We start from the raw sequence: 14,996 nt of genomic DNA, 5'->3' as shown, positions 1-14,996 counted from the left end.
AAACGTATCCTTACTATTCACGACATTTTGATCCTTTCTTTATATTTTTTTTCTGCACTTTTCCGTTAAAAATGTTGAATACATTAAAAAGATATTCAAATTAAGTTAAAAATCCTTGCAGACTACGTTACGAATTGATTAGGCCAGCTGTCACAAAAATGTAACCCATTTTAGAAGACATTTCTGAACTCATAAGAAATATTTCTTATATAATATTAAATATTTTTTTTATTTCAATTATTTCGGTAAATCTTTTCTTCTACAATCAAGCTAAAACACATTTTATATATTCTGCTAAAATTTTAACCAAATCGATACCATATCATATAGAATCTATAGGAAAACCGCTTTAAGAATTGATTATTACAATGTTTGTTTGAAATTTGATGAACGTTTTTCTTGTATTTTCTTTTTTTGTATATACAAAAACAGTTTACAATAGATTTTTTTTTTATTACGAATAAGCATAGTAATTATAAGAAGGGGCTTGAGAATACTTTCATTATAGTTAGGGGATTTTGAATGGTGTTTTGGTGTTAGTAGATGTGATTTATGTATGAATAGATTACACTAGGATTGGGTTTTTACGTTAACAGTCGCAGCATTTGGAACCCAAACATCAGTCGTAGAAGATTCCCCCCAGTCAGAGGAAATCCCTACAAGTGCGGGGTTCCAGCTTGGCTCGTCCACTATAAATTATTGACGCTAATTATCTGATTGATCCAACCGATGAAGGAGGACACCTTCACATAGACACCAGGCACATCGACGCGTCCGCAACCAAAGCCCCAGGAAACGAGACCGGCCAGCTCGAAGAAGCCATCATCCTGGCAGACCAATGGACCGCCGCCATCACCTTGACAGGCATCGTGTCCCTCCTCGCCGCCTGCACAGAAACTGGAGGCGGGCAATATGAAGATCTTCTCCGTGACGGCATTCACCTTGCGTATACACTCCGTATCACTGACAATGGGAATTTCCGCTTCACGCACACGCAAAGGAATGGGACCAGCTGAGAGGAAATTAAAGACATGTAGATTAAAAGTTCTCTAGAGGATTACCTGGCGGCAGTAGAACTTACCCTCGCCCATGTAGCCGTAACCGGTGACCGTGCAACGTTTTCCCGCCGTATGACTGACTCCACGTGCTGGGAGACAAACCAGACAGACGCCATCCCTCAACTCCGCCTGGCCGTGCAGCTTGAGCAGCGCAATATCATTGTCCAGGGTCTGACTGTTGTGGTTGTGGTGGATGTAAGTGGTGGCTACACGAAGTGTCTGTGCTCCGGGACTGCCGTACTTGCGGGTCAGATCGTAGTCTCCAACGCGCACATAGATGGCATCGCCGGAACGCACAATGCTGCGCAAGAAAGGGAAGAAGATTAAGGACTAAATCCAAACATGCATGACTACAAGATACCCTAACACACAAACATAGAGATATGAATCCATTAGAAAGCTTTAAAGTATATGAACAAATACATTATAGCCTCAATGCTGCTTCTTTTTCGTCTTTCTACACGTTTTATAAATTTCTTTTTTGAATAACTTCTATGTTGATTGAGCAATCGTGGTGAAATTTTTAGGATACATCACGATTTAGATATTTATTATTTGTGCCAAAGCACAAGCCTGTAACTTTTTTATCTTTCATAATATAAAATTATTTCTTGAGTGTTGCTATTATAAAATCGAAACAAATATTCAGAAATGATGATATTTATCATAAGTACCAGCCCACAAGGCAATCGCTGCTTCTTCTTCCATTTTCTACACACTCTTAATATTGATCGTGAATATATATACTTTTTAGGGTCGGAGATGGGTTCATCTGTCTGTTACAAATCTTTAAAACTCCTTCTAGGTCTGATATGACTTTAGGCATAAGGACTACTCACTTGGTGACACAATGTGCTGCAGTTAGGACCCACTGGGTGCCAATGAGAGCGGCACCACACAGATACTGGTTCAGGGAGTTGATCAATGCCACCTGCCAGCACCACTCGCCGTTCTCTCCATCCTCTCCTCCGACCACGCGAGCTCTGCGTCGGCTGCTGTGATTGCTGGGATTGGTGTAGACAGCACCACCGCGATAGTAGTCCGGATAGACGACTGCTGTCTGCTCGGGCTGCTCTTCATAGGATCTCAATTGATTGCTCTGCACACCGCTGGAGTCCACCAGATCGCCCAGCTTATCGTTGTGGATCTGGATGGGCACAATGGCGGAGCCGAGCACCAGACGCTCGTTGGATTTGTTGAGGCTGCTGCTGCTGCTGGCATACGACATGGTCAACTGTCTCGCCGAGCGCTGGACTCCGTACTTGGCACGGGCATAGGACACCAGGGAGAGGGCAGGGGAGCTGCTGGAGCGTCCAGTGCGTAGAGTTCCCTTCACACCACACACGTACTTGGAGTAGACATGTGGACGTGGTGTGGTTGTGGTGGTGCTCGTCGTTGTCGTTGGCACTGTGGCTGGCAGCAAACCTGGCTGTGGTCCAGGTCCGGGTCCATAGTAATCCGCATAGCTGGGTGGAGCTGGTGGATATTGATGCGTGTGGTGCTGTGGTGGTGGTGGTGCGGCCGGCTGATTCGACATGTACGAGGTGGGTGGATATGGCGGCGGTGGTGCCTGCTGTGGTTGGGTGGCATACGGCGGAGGAGGTGGTCCCATGGGTGGATAATTGAAGTAGGAGGTGTCATTGCGGGTTTGGAACTGTTGCTTTTCCAGGATCTTGCTCTTGGGAGCACAACAGATCTGTCCCGAACGCTTGCATCTAAACAAATCCGTCATTTCGGCATTTTCTGTAGAGGATTAGGCGAGAGATGAGCAGGGAATTAATGTTTATAGTGACTTAACTTACTGAAGCAGGTGAAGCTAAGCAGACTGACAATGCAGGAGCCGGGACATTCCTCGCGTGGATCGGGACTTGGTGTGTTGGGCAGCACATAAGGTGGTGCCGTCGGTGGTGGTGTGGGTGGTGGCGTCGGTGGCGGCAACTTTGGCTTGGGTGCACCCGCCCTGGAGTTATCACAGCAGACGGAACCCTTGGAGCAGGTGGTTGGATGCGAAACCAGAATCGAGGGACGCTCACAGAAGGCGGCCATGATGTTCAGCAGACAGAAGCCCGGACAACGTGGCACCTGTGGTGGCGCTTGCGGTGGTGGTGCCGTTTGTGCCGGTGAATTCAACGTATTCTCCGCAAACGATATAATCTGTGAAAGAAAATCTCCACCGCCTCCTCCGCCCGAGGATGCTGGTGGTGGCGGTGGTGCTGAAGTCACCGGACGCGCTGGTTTCGTTGCCGGCTTGGCGGCAATCTTTGTGGCTGGTTTGCTGCTTGCCGGTGACTTGGCGGGTGGTGCGGCCTCGGAGGCGCTGCTGGTGACACAACAGCTGCCCTCGCCAGGACAAAAGGCTTCCGAGTCGATGTCATCACAGAAAATGGCAAAGATTCCGTTCATGCACTCGCCCTCGCACTCCTTCAGCTCCGGTCCCTGGCCCTGTCCCTGACCTTGGCCAGACTTCAGCTTGTTGTTGTTCTGGTTGTTGCTCTCTTCCTGCTCCTCATCTTCCTCCTCCTCTTCGTCCTCCTCCTCGGCAGCAGCTTCCGTTGTCGTTGTTGTTGTTGTCGTTGTCGTCTTCTTGTGCTTTGTGGGCTTCTGTGAGTTGTTGTTGTTGCTGTTGGTTTTGGTGCGTGCCGGCTCTGGTGTGGTGCTAGTCGTAGTGGTGCTAGTGGTGCTGCTGGTGGTGCTGCTGCTACTCGCCTTATTGGCCGTGGACTTGACCAGCGTCTGATTGCTCTTCAGATTGCCCATGTGCTCTGCAAGCAGAAGGGTAAACAATAAGTATAAAGCGCTTAAAATTCCCTAACGATTCCCCACCAGTTTCATCGACGAAAATAACGAAGGATATTGTTAAAAAAAAACTCCTCAATATTTCCCTAGCGAGTGTCGATCAAACATCTTAATTTCTCGGCCCACAGTTTTATATTCCTTAATACTTTTCAAAAAAAATTCCTAGGTATTTCTTAACACCTAATGAAGATTCCTTAACAATTCCTTGAGGATGAGATCTCCACGCACTGCGCACTCTAACGAATGTCGATCAGAATCTTAATTAATTTCACGTCCCACAGGACAACATGGTTTTATATTCCTCAATACTTTTCAAAAAAAATTCCTAGGTATTTCTTAACACCTAATGAAGATTCCTCAACAATTCCTTGAGGATGAGATCTCCACACACTGCACAGCCTAACGAATGTCGTTCAGAATCTTAATTAATTTCTCAGCCCACAGGACAACATAGTTTTATATTACTCAATACTTTTCAAAAAAAATTCCTAGGTATTTCTTAACACCTAATGAAGATTCCTCAACAATTCCTTGAGGAGGAGATCTCCACACACTGCGCACTCTAACGAATGTCGATCAGAATCTTAATTAATTTCTCGGCCCACCGGATAAAATAGTTTTATATTCCTCAAGACTTAAAAAAAAAAAAAATCCCAAGTATTTTTGAACACCTAAGAAAGATTCCTTAACAATTCCTTGAGGATGATTTCTCCACACTCTGCAAGCTTCATCTTCCTACCTACAATTGTTTTATAATTGCTACAAAAAGTATCACAAATTATTTGTGTTCAGCGCCTCGACTCGAAGCAGCGTATTTGCTGTGTGTTGCTGTTGTTGTTTGCTTTTCTAAGTAAATAAAATACTCCTCTTCTTTAAGAGTAGAACTTCTTCTACTACTTACTGGCTGGTATATAGATGTCCTTGGGCAGCTTGCCATTGGCATACTCGTCCAGGGAGACACAGCACTTGGTGCCCTCCTTGCAGAGTCCTCCGCTCGTCAAATACGCCTCACAATATTCCGCAATGCGATCCGCCACACAGACGCCAGTGCAATTCTCTGTGAGAAGATTTCAAGTGGTGCTAAGTGGTTGCAACTCAGCTTCAGTAAGTAGCTTTCTTCACTTACTGTTATCATCCTCTGCTTTGCTCTGATCATCCTTGTCCTTGGGTTTGCTCGTGGTGGACTTCTTGGTGGTGGCGGCGGACTTTTTGGTGGTGCTGGTCACAGGTGCTGCGGTGGTTGCAGGTGGACGTTTCGGCTGTGGCTTTGGCTTGGGCTTGGGCGTGGTGGAGGTTGTAGTAGTGCGTCTGGTGGTGCTCGCTACGGTAGTGGTGCTCCTCGGTGTGGTGGCTCTGGTCGTTGTTGTGGTAATCTTCGGTGTGGTTGATGCCGGTGTACGCAAGGAGGTGGCATTTTTACCTAGATAGAGGTGGCAGCTGAGTGGTTGGGTGGTTCAGTAGGTGGATGAGTGGTGTAAGACTTACCTGGAGCACTCTCGATGCAGCACTTCATGCTGGGCGAGGGACAAGGCACATCGTTGAGCACCTCATAGCAGATGAGCGTGGCCAGCGTGTGGACACAGACACCAGGACAGTCCTTGGCATCCGCGGTGCTAGTGATGGTATCTAGCAGGCCTAAAAGCATAATAGAGGAGATATGACATAGGTTTTCCTAGAGATATGATTTTTTTGAGAGAAGTTATTATTATTTTTCCGTGAAAAGAAATATGTTTTCCGTGAGAAGAAATCGATATTACCAGAGATTACGCGAGAGAAGATCATTTTTCCAAGTAAGATCAATTTTCGGAATAATAGAATCAGTTTTTTAAGAATTAAGATAAGTTTTGCGATCGGTGAGCTTGGTTTTCCGAGAGACAAAATTGCTACTAACTTAGACAAGATCGATTCTTTTTTTCTCAGAAGAATTGCAACTTACCTGACAGAAAACTGCCCGCCAGAGAGTCATCCTGAGCCTGGACGAGCGTCCCACTCGCCAGCAGCAGACCGAGACTCAATGTGTAGAATAAATGGCAGCTGATCATGTTGTTAAAATTGTTGCTGCTTCTTGTTAACTTGGTCATAATGAAGGTTTCTCTATTCGGCGTATTGTTTGTAAATCACGTGCTCATCTTCTCGTTGCAAGAATCTAAAACGAAATGAACCAAAGTGAAAGTCAGAAATCTAAGCTGCGACGACGACTGAGTCATCCCACTGTTTTGTCCATGTAACCCAAATGGCCTGTGACGTAACTGTGAGATCAGCTTGCAGCAGTTTGGAGTTGAGATCAAGCGCCTTAAGATCATTGGCCTAGAAAGAGCTCATAAAGTTGAATGCAAACGGTTTGCCACTTTGTTGCAAGACAGTGATAACAGCAACTAGTTCTGAACAGACGACAGAGAGAGAGAGAGAGAGAGAGAAAGAAAGAGAGAGAGAGGTAAGAAGAGGAGCTGCCCCCAAAACCAGTTTTAGAAGTTGCGATCGCCTCATTCTCATGTGGGAATTTGGCCTGGGAGTTGTGACTGGTTCTGTGACAGGTGTTGTATTGTGTGTGCCCGATTTCAATATTACGTATACGTATTTAGGGGGATTGTCTACCCAACTCATACCCCTCTTCCCCTCTCTTCTCTCTAGCACAACTGAAAATGGGCACAAAAGAACTTCAGCTAGAATTCCTAGTTCTATGCTGTGGGCCTAATAAATGTATTTGGGTTGAAGCAACTTGCTTTAAGTTTAACTTAAATAAGAACGAGTTTTTGTTAAAGTAAGGTCAAAACTTTTTTTTTGCTTGTGGCTATTATAAAAAGATCGCGACTTTAAAAGACCCTGTACTTAGTCAGGAAACAAAAACCGTACACAGTATTTTCTGCATCTTCCTTTAAACCAAACTTAAATCTTGCATAACTTTTGAGTTTATTATCCGTTTGTAATGAAATTTTTAGGTTTTATGGAGACTAAACCACTTACAATGTGTGCCAAAGTTTTAGAATGTAGCTTACTAAATGGTTTTTTAATTCATTTTTTGTTGATTTGCTGGGTTGAAAGGGGCCAAGAAAAAAATATAAAATAATGTTGTTGTTCTTTGATAATACAGGAACCTACATACCAAGTTTGGTGTGTCTAGCTCTTTTAGTCTCTGAGATCTAATTGTGCATACAAAAGAAAGACAGCTGGATGTTTCTATATTAATGAAGATATAGAATATGTATACTTTTACTCTTTGTACGTTTTCAGTACAGTTTCTTAATAAATATGATGGATAAGTGTAATTTGTGCCATTATAATCTAAACGTATTTAAATGCCACACGATCTTTATGAATGAAATAGAAAGTACCCCCGAAAGATATCACAGTTAAGAGATCTTTAGCGAAAGTGCAGGCCATTTGACAATGGTAACGACTACGGCAAAAAAATAAAAAAAAAACAAGACGCAGAATGAAAAGTGTAAAATATACCAAAACAATTATACCGCCTTCAGAAAATACATATAACCCCCCCCCTTCCACCCGACTTAACCTCACGTGCGTCGCTTTCACGCTCAAAAGCTGAAAAGGTAGTAGAAAAAACCGGAAATTTCTTAAAGTTTGTAAAGTGATCGTGCGACAATCCTCATTCTATTTACTACTTATATTTTGTGGCTTGAAGATTGTAGAAGCTAGAAAGCTACAAGTGTTCTATTCCCTCTTTGTTGTTGCTAGAGCAGGCTACACGTATTTTGGGTCAAGTTGTCTCGCTTCCTCTTTTGGCTTGACGCCTACGCCAGCATGAATACAAAGTCCGGCACCAAAAAAAAAAAAAAAAAAAAAAAAAAAATGAGAACCCAACAAAATGTGGGTCAGATGCATAAGGCGCGACGTTGTCGGCACGTTTAACACATTTCTCCCTGCCTTCTCTTCCTTCTTCTCCTCTTCTATCTCCTCCACTTCCACCTGCTCTCTTTGGCACTCCCCTCCAGCATTTTGGCATGCGAATAATGCGTTGTCTTCGAAATACCAAAAACAAAGTTGTTAAGAATTTCTTTCATTGTTTTCTTGTTGGCCAAAAACAAATACAACACACACACACACGAAACGAACGGTTAATCTTAACGGTAAACGTAGCTAGCTTAGCTCTAAAAGGGGGGGAGGAAGGGGGTCGAATTCTTTTAAAGTTTTTGGTCAACTATTTTGAAGTCTGCGTTTCAATTTGCAAATCGTCGTTGTCTTTCATTTTTAGCACTTCCATTAAAGTCCCGAGACATATATATACACACACACACACACACACACACACATACACACTCGAGTTGAACAAGTTAAGTGACTTTTTTGTTGTTGTAGTCTTGAGTTGCTTTTTATTATATTGAGCGTTTACTGTATTGTAACTGTTAGCTGGATCGTCATGTGGCATGTGGCATGCACTTGGAATGCGGCACAGTTTGCTTGCCACACTTGCCACCACAATATATGCAAAGTCTGTCACACACACACACACACATACACACTGAGAACGGTGCTTTTTATACATTGATAAACTAACCGTGATTTGAGGCCAATTCTTTGGGCCAACTGCACCTTGCGAAAGCCAGAAACAAACTGACCACTGCTCAAGGTTCTCAACGCTTGGTAAGCCGCCAAGACCAAGACCAAGGCCAAGACTCGACTCGACTCAAGCAGACACGGAGAAAGTGAGCATAAGAAATAAACTACGAGTAAAAGAGCAAACAGTTCACTAAAGCAAAGAGCGCGTTCTCTTGGGTTTTCTTTTTCTCTCTCTCACTCTCTTTACCACCTGTTCTGTGGCATGCTACCTGTTGTTGCCGGCAGTTTATATATAGAAGCACAGCTGTCCACCCGGTCATTTTATTTTAAACCTCTTTTAAATCCATCCATTTTATAATATTTTTATTATTATATAGCTCGTTTACTGCAAGACTAACTCAAAAGAGACAGAATAAAAAATATTAATTATATAATGTAAAATCATATTGAACAAATATTAAAATAGATTTATTGTATATAAGAATTTAATGTTTGAAAAATTGGTAAAACAGTTGTATATATTTTGCATAATAATCGAGCTGTGAAAAGTTTATTTAAATGTATTAATTGTGATTATTGTAGTTCTTACATTTATAAGAAACTTCTTGTAGCGATAGGATGTAAGAAAATAAAGTAAAATTAAATTCGAAAAAAGTCTTTATTGTGTAAAAATTTCATATTTATATCTTTAGTTCTCTACATATAAGGGTCAAAAGAATTCTCGTTTTTACTGAGTTGGAAACTTTAAATGCATTTATCGCGAAATTCTTTTTTCATCTTAGTTACGACAGTCTTGCAGTAAATTAGCGATATGATCCGGAGTGTGCCCACTTAGCGGATTATAATGCAGCCCTTATGTTTAAGAAAAAAAACCAATCTCAACCGATTTGCGCATCATTCTCTCGGTTTACCTATGCAAATCTCAAGTGACCCTGCAACCTATGCAAATTTACAGCCCTTTTCTCTGTCTTTTTTTTTTTTTTTTGGCAAGTCAGCGGGAGATTTGCAAATCTCATATGCAAATCCATTCTGAAGAGAGCTGTTGACGTCTCACTGTTGTCAAACATTGTAAAATGCAATTACGAGTGCATAAATCAAGAGAACTCATCGAACACAATTCTCAAAATGAGCTGGGAAAATTGCATAATCTCTTACGTAAGCCGTTATGTGTTACGTGGTTTTGCATAAACCTAACCTCAAGTATGCTGAAAGTGCCTTCAAGAATTTAGGTTTACAATATGTTAATTAGACTATAATGCCAAGTAATGTGAATTAAGTAACTTTCGAGTTATAGGTAGAAATTTCAGATTGTGTTACGTGATCTTGCAGAAAACTAACCTCAAATATTTAGTTTGTAAAGTGAAAAACTAGCATTAAATGCCGATTAATTAAAAATGAGACATGTAATCTAAAGAGAGTAATGTTAATTATATGTTATTCTTAGAATCAAATAAGTTTTTCCATATTTAACTATAGTTTTTAGCATTTATTTGAGCTTGATCCGAACTAATTAGCCTTGTCAGTCTACAAACTGACGCCCCATCGAATCAAATGTCTATGAAAGGGACAAGTTTTAGAGTTTCGCGGATGTTCCCAGGCTCAGACAGACGCATCCTTGCTCCCTTCTCCTTTCCAGCGAAACGTCTTCACACGACTCGATCTCGCAAAAGGAAATTTGAATAAAACGCTGCATAAAAAATTGAAAGTGGTAAAAAAAAAAAAGTGAAAAAAGTTCATAAAAAATCGAGAAAAAAAACTTATTTATCATTCTGTGCGTTGCGTGTGAGGATTTTATACCTGAACCTGGCCCCTGGGCAAAGGCAAATAGATAAGAAGGCTGTGATGTGATGTGATGTTGGTGGTGGTGGTTTCGCCAACAGGATCTCGTCCTGCGTATGCAAATCACTCGATCTGAGAGTGAGACTGAAGCTGAGCCGTCGTCCATGATGATTCCTTTTCAATTCAAACAATACCGAGGGTCGCCCTGGTCCTGTCCTTTTTTGGCCACACATGTTTTGTGTCTGCGTTTTTTATACATTAATCGTCCTATTTAAAAAAAATTGATTAAACCCTTTCGTTATGTGCGCGTTTTTTTAGCTGATTTTTCCTCTTTTTTTAATACCGTTTGCTCATCCCGTTGTCGTATTTTCACTTTTTCGTGAGAACTTTCAAGGATTGCACCTTGATTATGGGAATGTAGAAGAATATTGAATAATGTATTAGAAAGTTGTAGATAGGTGCTAAGATTTGCTATAAATATATTTTTTTCATGGAGTCGACAAAGTAATAATTAAGCGATCGAAATAGAACAGTAAATTAAGACCTTAAAAAAGTTAAAAAATTGATAATGATTAAATTTTAACTTAAAAGAAAGTAAAATTTCAGATAACTCAATAATTCTGGCAATCCAACTTAAAATTTTAAAAGTTATTAAATTTTTCTAACAATAAGTTGAAAAATAATTATAAACATATCTCAAAGTATCGTAAATCTAGATACTTAATGTGATTTAGTTTCTTTGTGGTTACATATTTCTCCCAGTTCCTCATAATAATAATGCTCTAGGCGATTTATGCTTAATCATTTTACCCGCCTGCCCTCATCCCTCAACCCTTTTCTGTCAGCCAAGCGTCATAAGCGGTTCACCCCCTGATGTGGCTGACCTGTTTTAGGGACAGCCCGAAATCTGGCCAAGAGTTCAATTTGCATATTGAGGATCATGTAAATTGTAAGGGCTGAGGGTTTGTCATGGGAACAAAAGATGCATACAATGTTGAAGAATAGATGGATGAAATCAATATTTGAGGTAATTAATTAACAGCATCAAAAAAACCAACAACAATATTAACATTTAGAAATCAATTGTAGACAATTCAATATTATCGGTATTTTAAATCAAACATAAAGTCAAATTGTGTATGAGGGCATTATGATATCAAATATCAATTCAAAAATATTCGCAAGAGAAGATGACATCATGAAAATAAACAAATTCAAATATTTCTTAATCAAGAATTAAACACAAAATCAAGTTAGGCGAAAAGTACATGCGAAGTGTTGCATTAGTTGTCAATAAAATGTTACCAAAGCACGGACAGCAAAATTTTCGTAACCAATAAATGTACAAAAAATATATAATTTGAATGAAACCGTTAAATTAATTCAAGCTTTAAAAATGCTCAAAACAAGCTCATTTTTCCATAAATGTCCGTCAGCGTTAACCATTACAGCGCCACCTTTTGTATATTTTGCAAAGCATCAAAGCGCCATCTATGAATTTGTTTGAGAGACGAAATACGTTTTTTGGGAATCAAGGCTGCCACCCGTTTAATTAACAACCCGCCAATCGGAAAATATTACAGGGTGGCAACCTTTGAACCGGGTGGCAGCCTACCACACCAGTGTTAAATAAGTGTAAAATTAAGCATACAAAATCAACAGTACGTGTCCAAAATCAGCTGCGTCTGAAACAAACAATGCGGTACATAAATACCTGGACTCTGGCTTGCTAAACGAATTAACTGGTGAAATCAGTGAGAATTAGTTGTGCCCAGCAAGAGACGCGTAACTATAGTTAATGAAGAAGAAGACGGAAGCCCACGCGATGACGACACAACGAAAAGTGCGGCGCAATCTCCTGACTGCAAGTGGATTGGCGTTGGCATTGTTGTTGTTGTTGTTCTATTGGACAGACATGACGCGCGGTTATTTTGCGTCTCTCGATGAGGCGGAAACAAACAAAAACTGTTTCTGTGAGGTGAGAGAAGGGGAGGAGAAATATCACACAAAATATGACTACTTACATATCAAAAATAAATTCACAGTTGGAGGGCTCAATAAATGACTGCAGCTGTGATGTGGACACCGTGGACCATTTTAACAACATGAAAGTTTATCCCCGACTGCAAAGTTTGTTGGTGAAGAATTTCTTTAGATTCTACAAGGTAAATCTGAAGCAGGAGTGCCCCTTCTGGCCGGACGACAGTCGATGTGCGATGCGCTTCTGTCAGGTGGAGAACTGTGAGGAGAAAGCCATACCGCAGGGCATCAAGGACAAAGGGGAGCACAGGGAGAAGTTGGCATCTTTCAAGGTGAGTGAATTCCCAGTTCAAGTATCTTTCTTTCTTTATTGCACTATCAGTGTTATATGGCAATCAATGTTATCAGTTGCGCGCGGAAACTCGAATTAATTGATTTCCAGCATATACACAATTACTAGTTGAGAGAACCCGATTGTGAGCTACCCTGTGTTAAGTCTAAAAAATAAATAATAATGATACAGCAATAATTTAACCCTTGGCTTAAATTTTTTTTTTTATTTAAATACTTTAAATTTTTATTTTTTTATTTATTTTATTATATTTAATTTTTGTTTTTTATATTTTTAAAAATATAAAGATAAACATTTTACCATTATTATGAAAAATAACTACATCAAGTGTATATAAAAAATATTTGTATAAACTGTATAGTTTATGGGATCCATTTCTGCGTTTCTTCTTTTTGAGTACAGGGTCTAAAAATGAATTCTTTATTTTCTTTGAGCTTAATGGGATTTTGCCATAAATACATATACTATCTTTGCTCAATGGGTTTTGTCATAAATAAACGTATATTATCTATAAACACTTGATGAATGAACGTGTTGTTTGTGGGCGTTTGCAATGTGGCAATCGTTGAACCAATCTTCTAGTGGATTCAGTTAACAAACTGTTGAGCTGACGTGGCCGACTTATAAACGCCCCTATTATGTACTGTTTGTATTGTTTTAATCTACTTAAATCGTAAATGTTTACTTTGCATAGTGTTTAAACGACTTACAATATTATTGATAGTTTATTCAGCTGTTTTTATCTATAGTCTACAGTTAAATTAAGCACTTATTGACTTCCTCATCTTCTACCTTTTCAGTATTCAAAGGAGGCGCAATTGGACAGAGGTTGCTCCAATGCGGAGGACTTTGACAGCGCTCTGGGATTCTTGGACACTAGCATAAGCGATCAGGCGCACAAGGAGTTTGAACTGTGGGCGAAACATGACGAAGCTGAGGAAGATTTTTGCATTGTCGATGATCATGATGTGGGCGCCCAATATGTGGATCTATTGCTTAATCCTGAACGTTATACGGGCTATCGAGGAGATTCAGCGCATCGCATTTGGAAGAGCATCTACTTGGAGAACTGTTTCGGTGGCAACAACGAAACGGCCAATAAATTCTCAAGTTATATGCCCCATTTGGATCTGCGGAATGTGTGTCTGGAACAGCGCGCTTTCTATCGCATCATCTCTGGTCTACACTCCAGCATAAACATACATTTGTGCTCAAAGTATTTGTTATCCGAGTCAAAGGACTTTCTTGATCCCCAAGGCATTTGGGGACCCAATGTCAAGGAGTTCAAACAGCGTTTCAGCCCGGAGACAACGAGTGGCGAGGGACCGCACTGGCTGAGAAATCTATACTTTATATATCTGGTGGAACTACGCGCATTGGCAAAGGCGGCGCCTTATTTGCGTCGCGAGGATTATTACACTGGCATTGCCGAGGAGGATGAAGAGGTCAAGCTGGCCATGCACGATATGCTGTCAGTTATTGAGTGAGTAACAAGTGAAAGTCTTTCAAAGAAACATTTCTTATTTTATCTTTCTTTTTTATAGATCTTTTCAGTCTCATTTTAATGAGAATGCGCTCTTTAGCAGCGGCATTGCCTCCATAAAGTTCAAGCACGATTACAAGGAAAAGTTCCGGAATATATCCAGAATTATGGACTGTGTGGGCTGTGACAAGTGCAAGCTGTGGGGCAAACTGCAGACACAGGGCCTGGGAACAGCTCTAAAGATTCTCTACTCAGAGAAACTCAATTTGGCCACTGAAAGTGGACTGTGGGATAAGCCACATATTGAGGCTGATCCAATATTTAGGTTGTCACGCACAGAAATTGTTGCGCTTTTTAATGCGTTTGGCAGGTGCGTTTACATAATTTTATGGCCATATTTTTTAATGTCTTGTTAACTAACTGAAAGATATTTATACATAAAAATTAATGCCAGCTCAAAATATCTTTCGGCTAAAATTTAACTTGACTATGAAATATTGCCTAATCTTAAGTCTTATAAAACCAGTTAATTAATGTAATTATTTTTACAGATTATCCACCAGTATATACGAGATGGAAAACTTCCGACGTGTGCTCAGGTAGCCCATCTTATAGGCAACACAAACAGTGCTCGATGCAATTTTCCCTTATTAGAGCAACTTTGTGCAATTGCTCAAGACTCTAGTTAGCTGAATACGCACAATGTGGACTTTATCTAGTGGATCTTAATACCCGGTTTCCCTCCAATAGTTACCAACCACCCCGAGGCTATCTATTGTACATACATATTGGGAATACATTAAATATTATTATTTGTAGGCTACTTGTACTTTACTACTATACTATACTCCCCTCTGCGTTACACAGGTGTATTTTATTTATTGTAAGTTAGCGTATAATTATTTATTGTGTACTATGCCTAATTATATTTAGGAAACAATGAAAAGACCGTTGTGCAATAATAATCACTGATGCCGATCGTTTTTATTCAACCGTTTCATAACCGGTTGAGAGGTCAATTGATCAAACG

The 14,996-nt window shown here is 40.5% G+C and overlaps 2 protein-coding genes across 2 annotated transcripts; one reads left to right on the top strand and one right to left on the bottom strand.

Moving 5' to 3' along the window:
- Positions 1 to 432: 432 nt before the first annotated feature.
- LOC117787427 (protein masquerade) lies at positions 433 to 5,954 on the bottom strand. Its single transcript, XM_034625952.1, has 8 exons — positions 5,791 to 5,954; positions 5,340 to 5,489; positions 4,981 to 5,274; positions 4,756 to 4,911; positions 2,861 to 3,820; positions 1,898 to 2,801; positions 1,082 to 1,359; positions 433 to 1,012 (listed from the first exon to the last, which is right to left on the bottom strand). The coding sequence occupies exons 1-8, from the start codon at positions 5,933 to 5,935 to the stop codon at positions 690 to 692; spliced, it is 3,210 nt and encodes a 1,069-aa protein (XP_034481843.1). The 5' UTR covers positions 5,936 to 5,954; the 3' UTR covers positions 433 to 689.
- Positions 5,955 to 11,763: 5,809 nt separating this feature from the next.
- On the top strand, positions 11,764 to 14,931 carry LOC117788173 (ero1-like protein). Its single transcript, XM_034626847.1, has 5 exons — positions 11,764 to 12,129; positions 12,197 to 12,463; positions 13,284 to 13,966; positions 14,028 to 14,336; positions 14,518 to 14,931. Exons 1-5 carry the CDS (start codon positions 11,950 to 11,952, stop codon positions 14,567 to 14,569), a joined length of 1,491 nt encoding a protein of 496 aa, XP_034482738.1. The 5' UTR covers positions 11,764 to 11,949; the 3' UTR covers positions 14,570 to 14,931.
- Positions 14,932 to 14,996: the final 65 nt, after the last annotated feature.

This window comes from Drosophila innubila, assembly GCF_004354385.1.
Source record: "Drosophila innubila isolate TH190305 chromosome 3L unlocalized genomic scaffold, UK_Dinn_1.0 0_D_3L, whole genome shotgun sequence".
Taxonomy (NCBI): domain Eukaryota; kingdom Metazoa; phylum Arthropoda; class Insecta; order Diptera; family Drosophilidae; genus Drosophila; species Drosophila innubila.
This window is presented reverse-complemented; position numbering and strand designations above follow the sequence as displayed.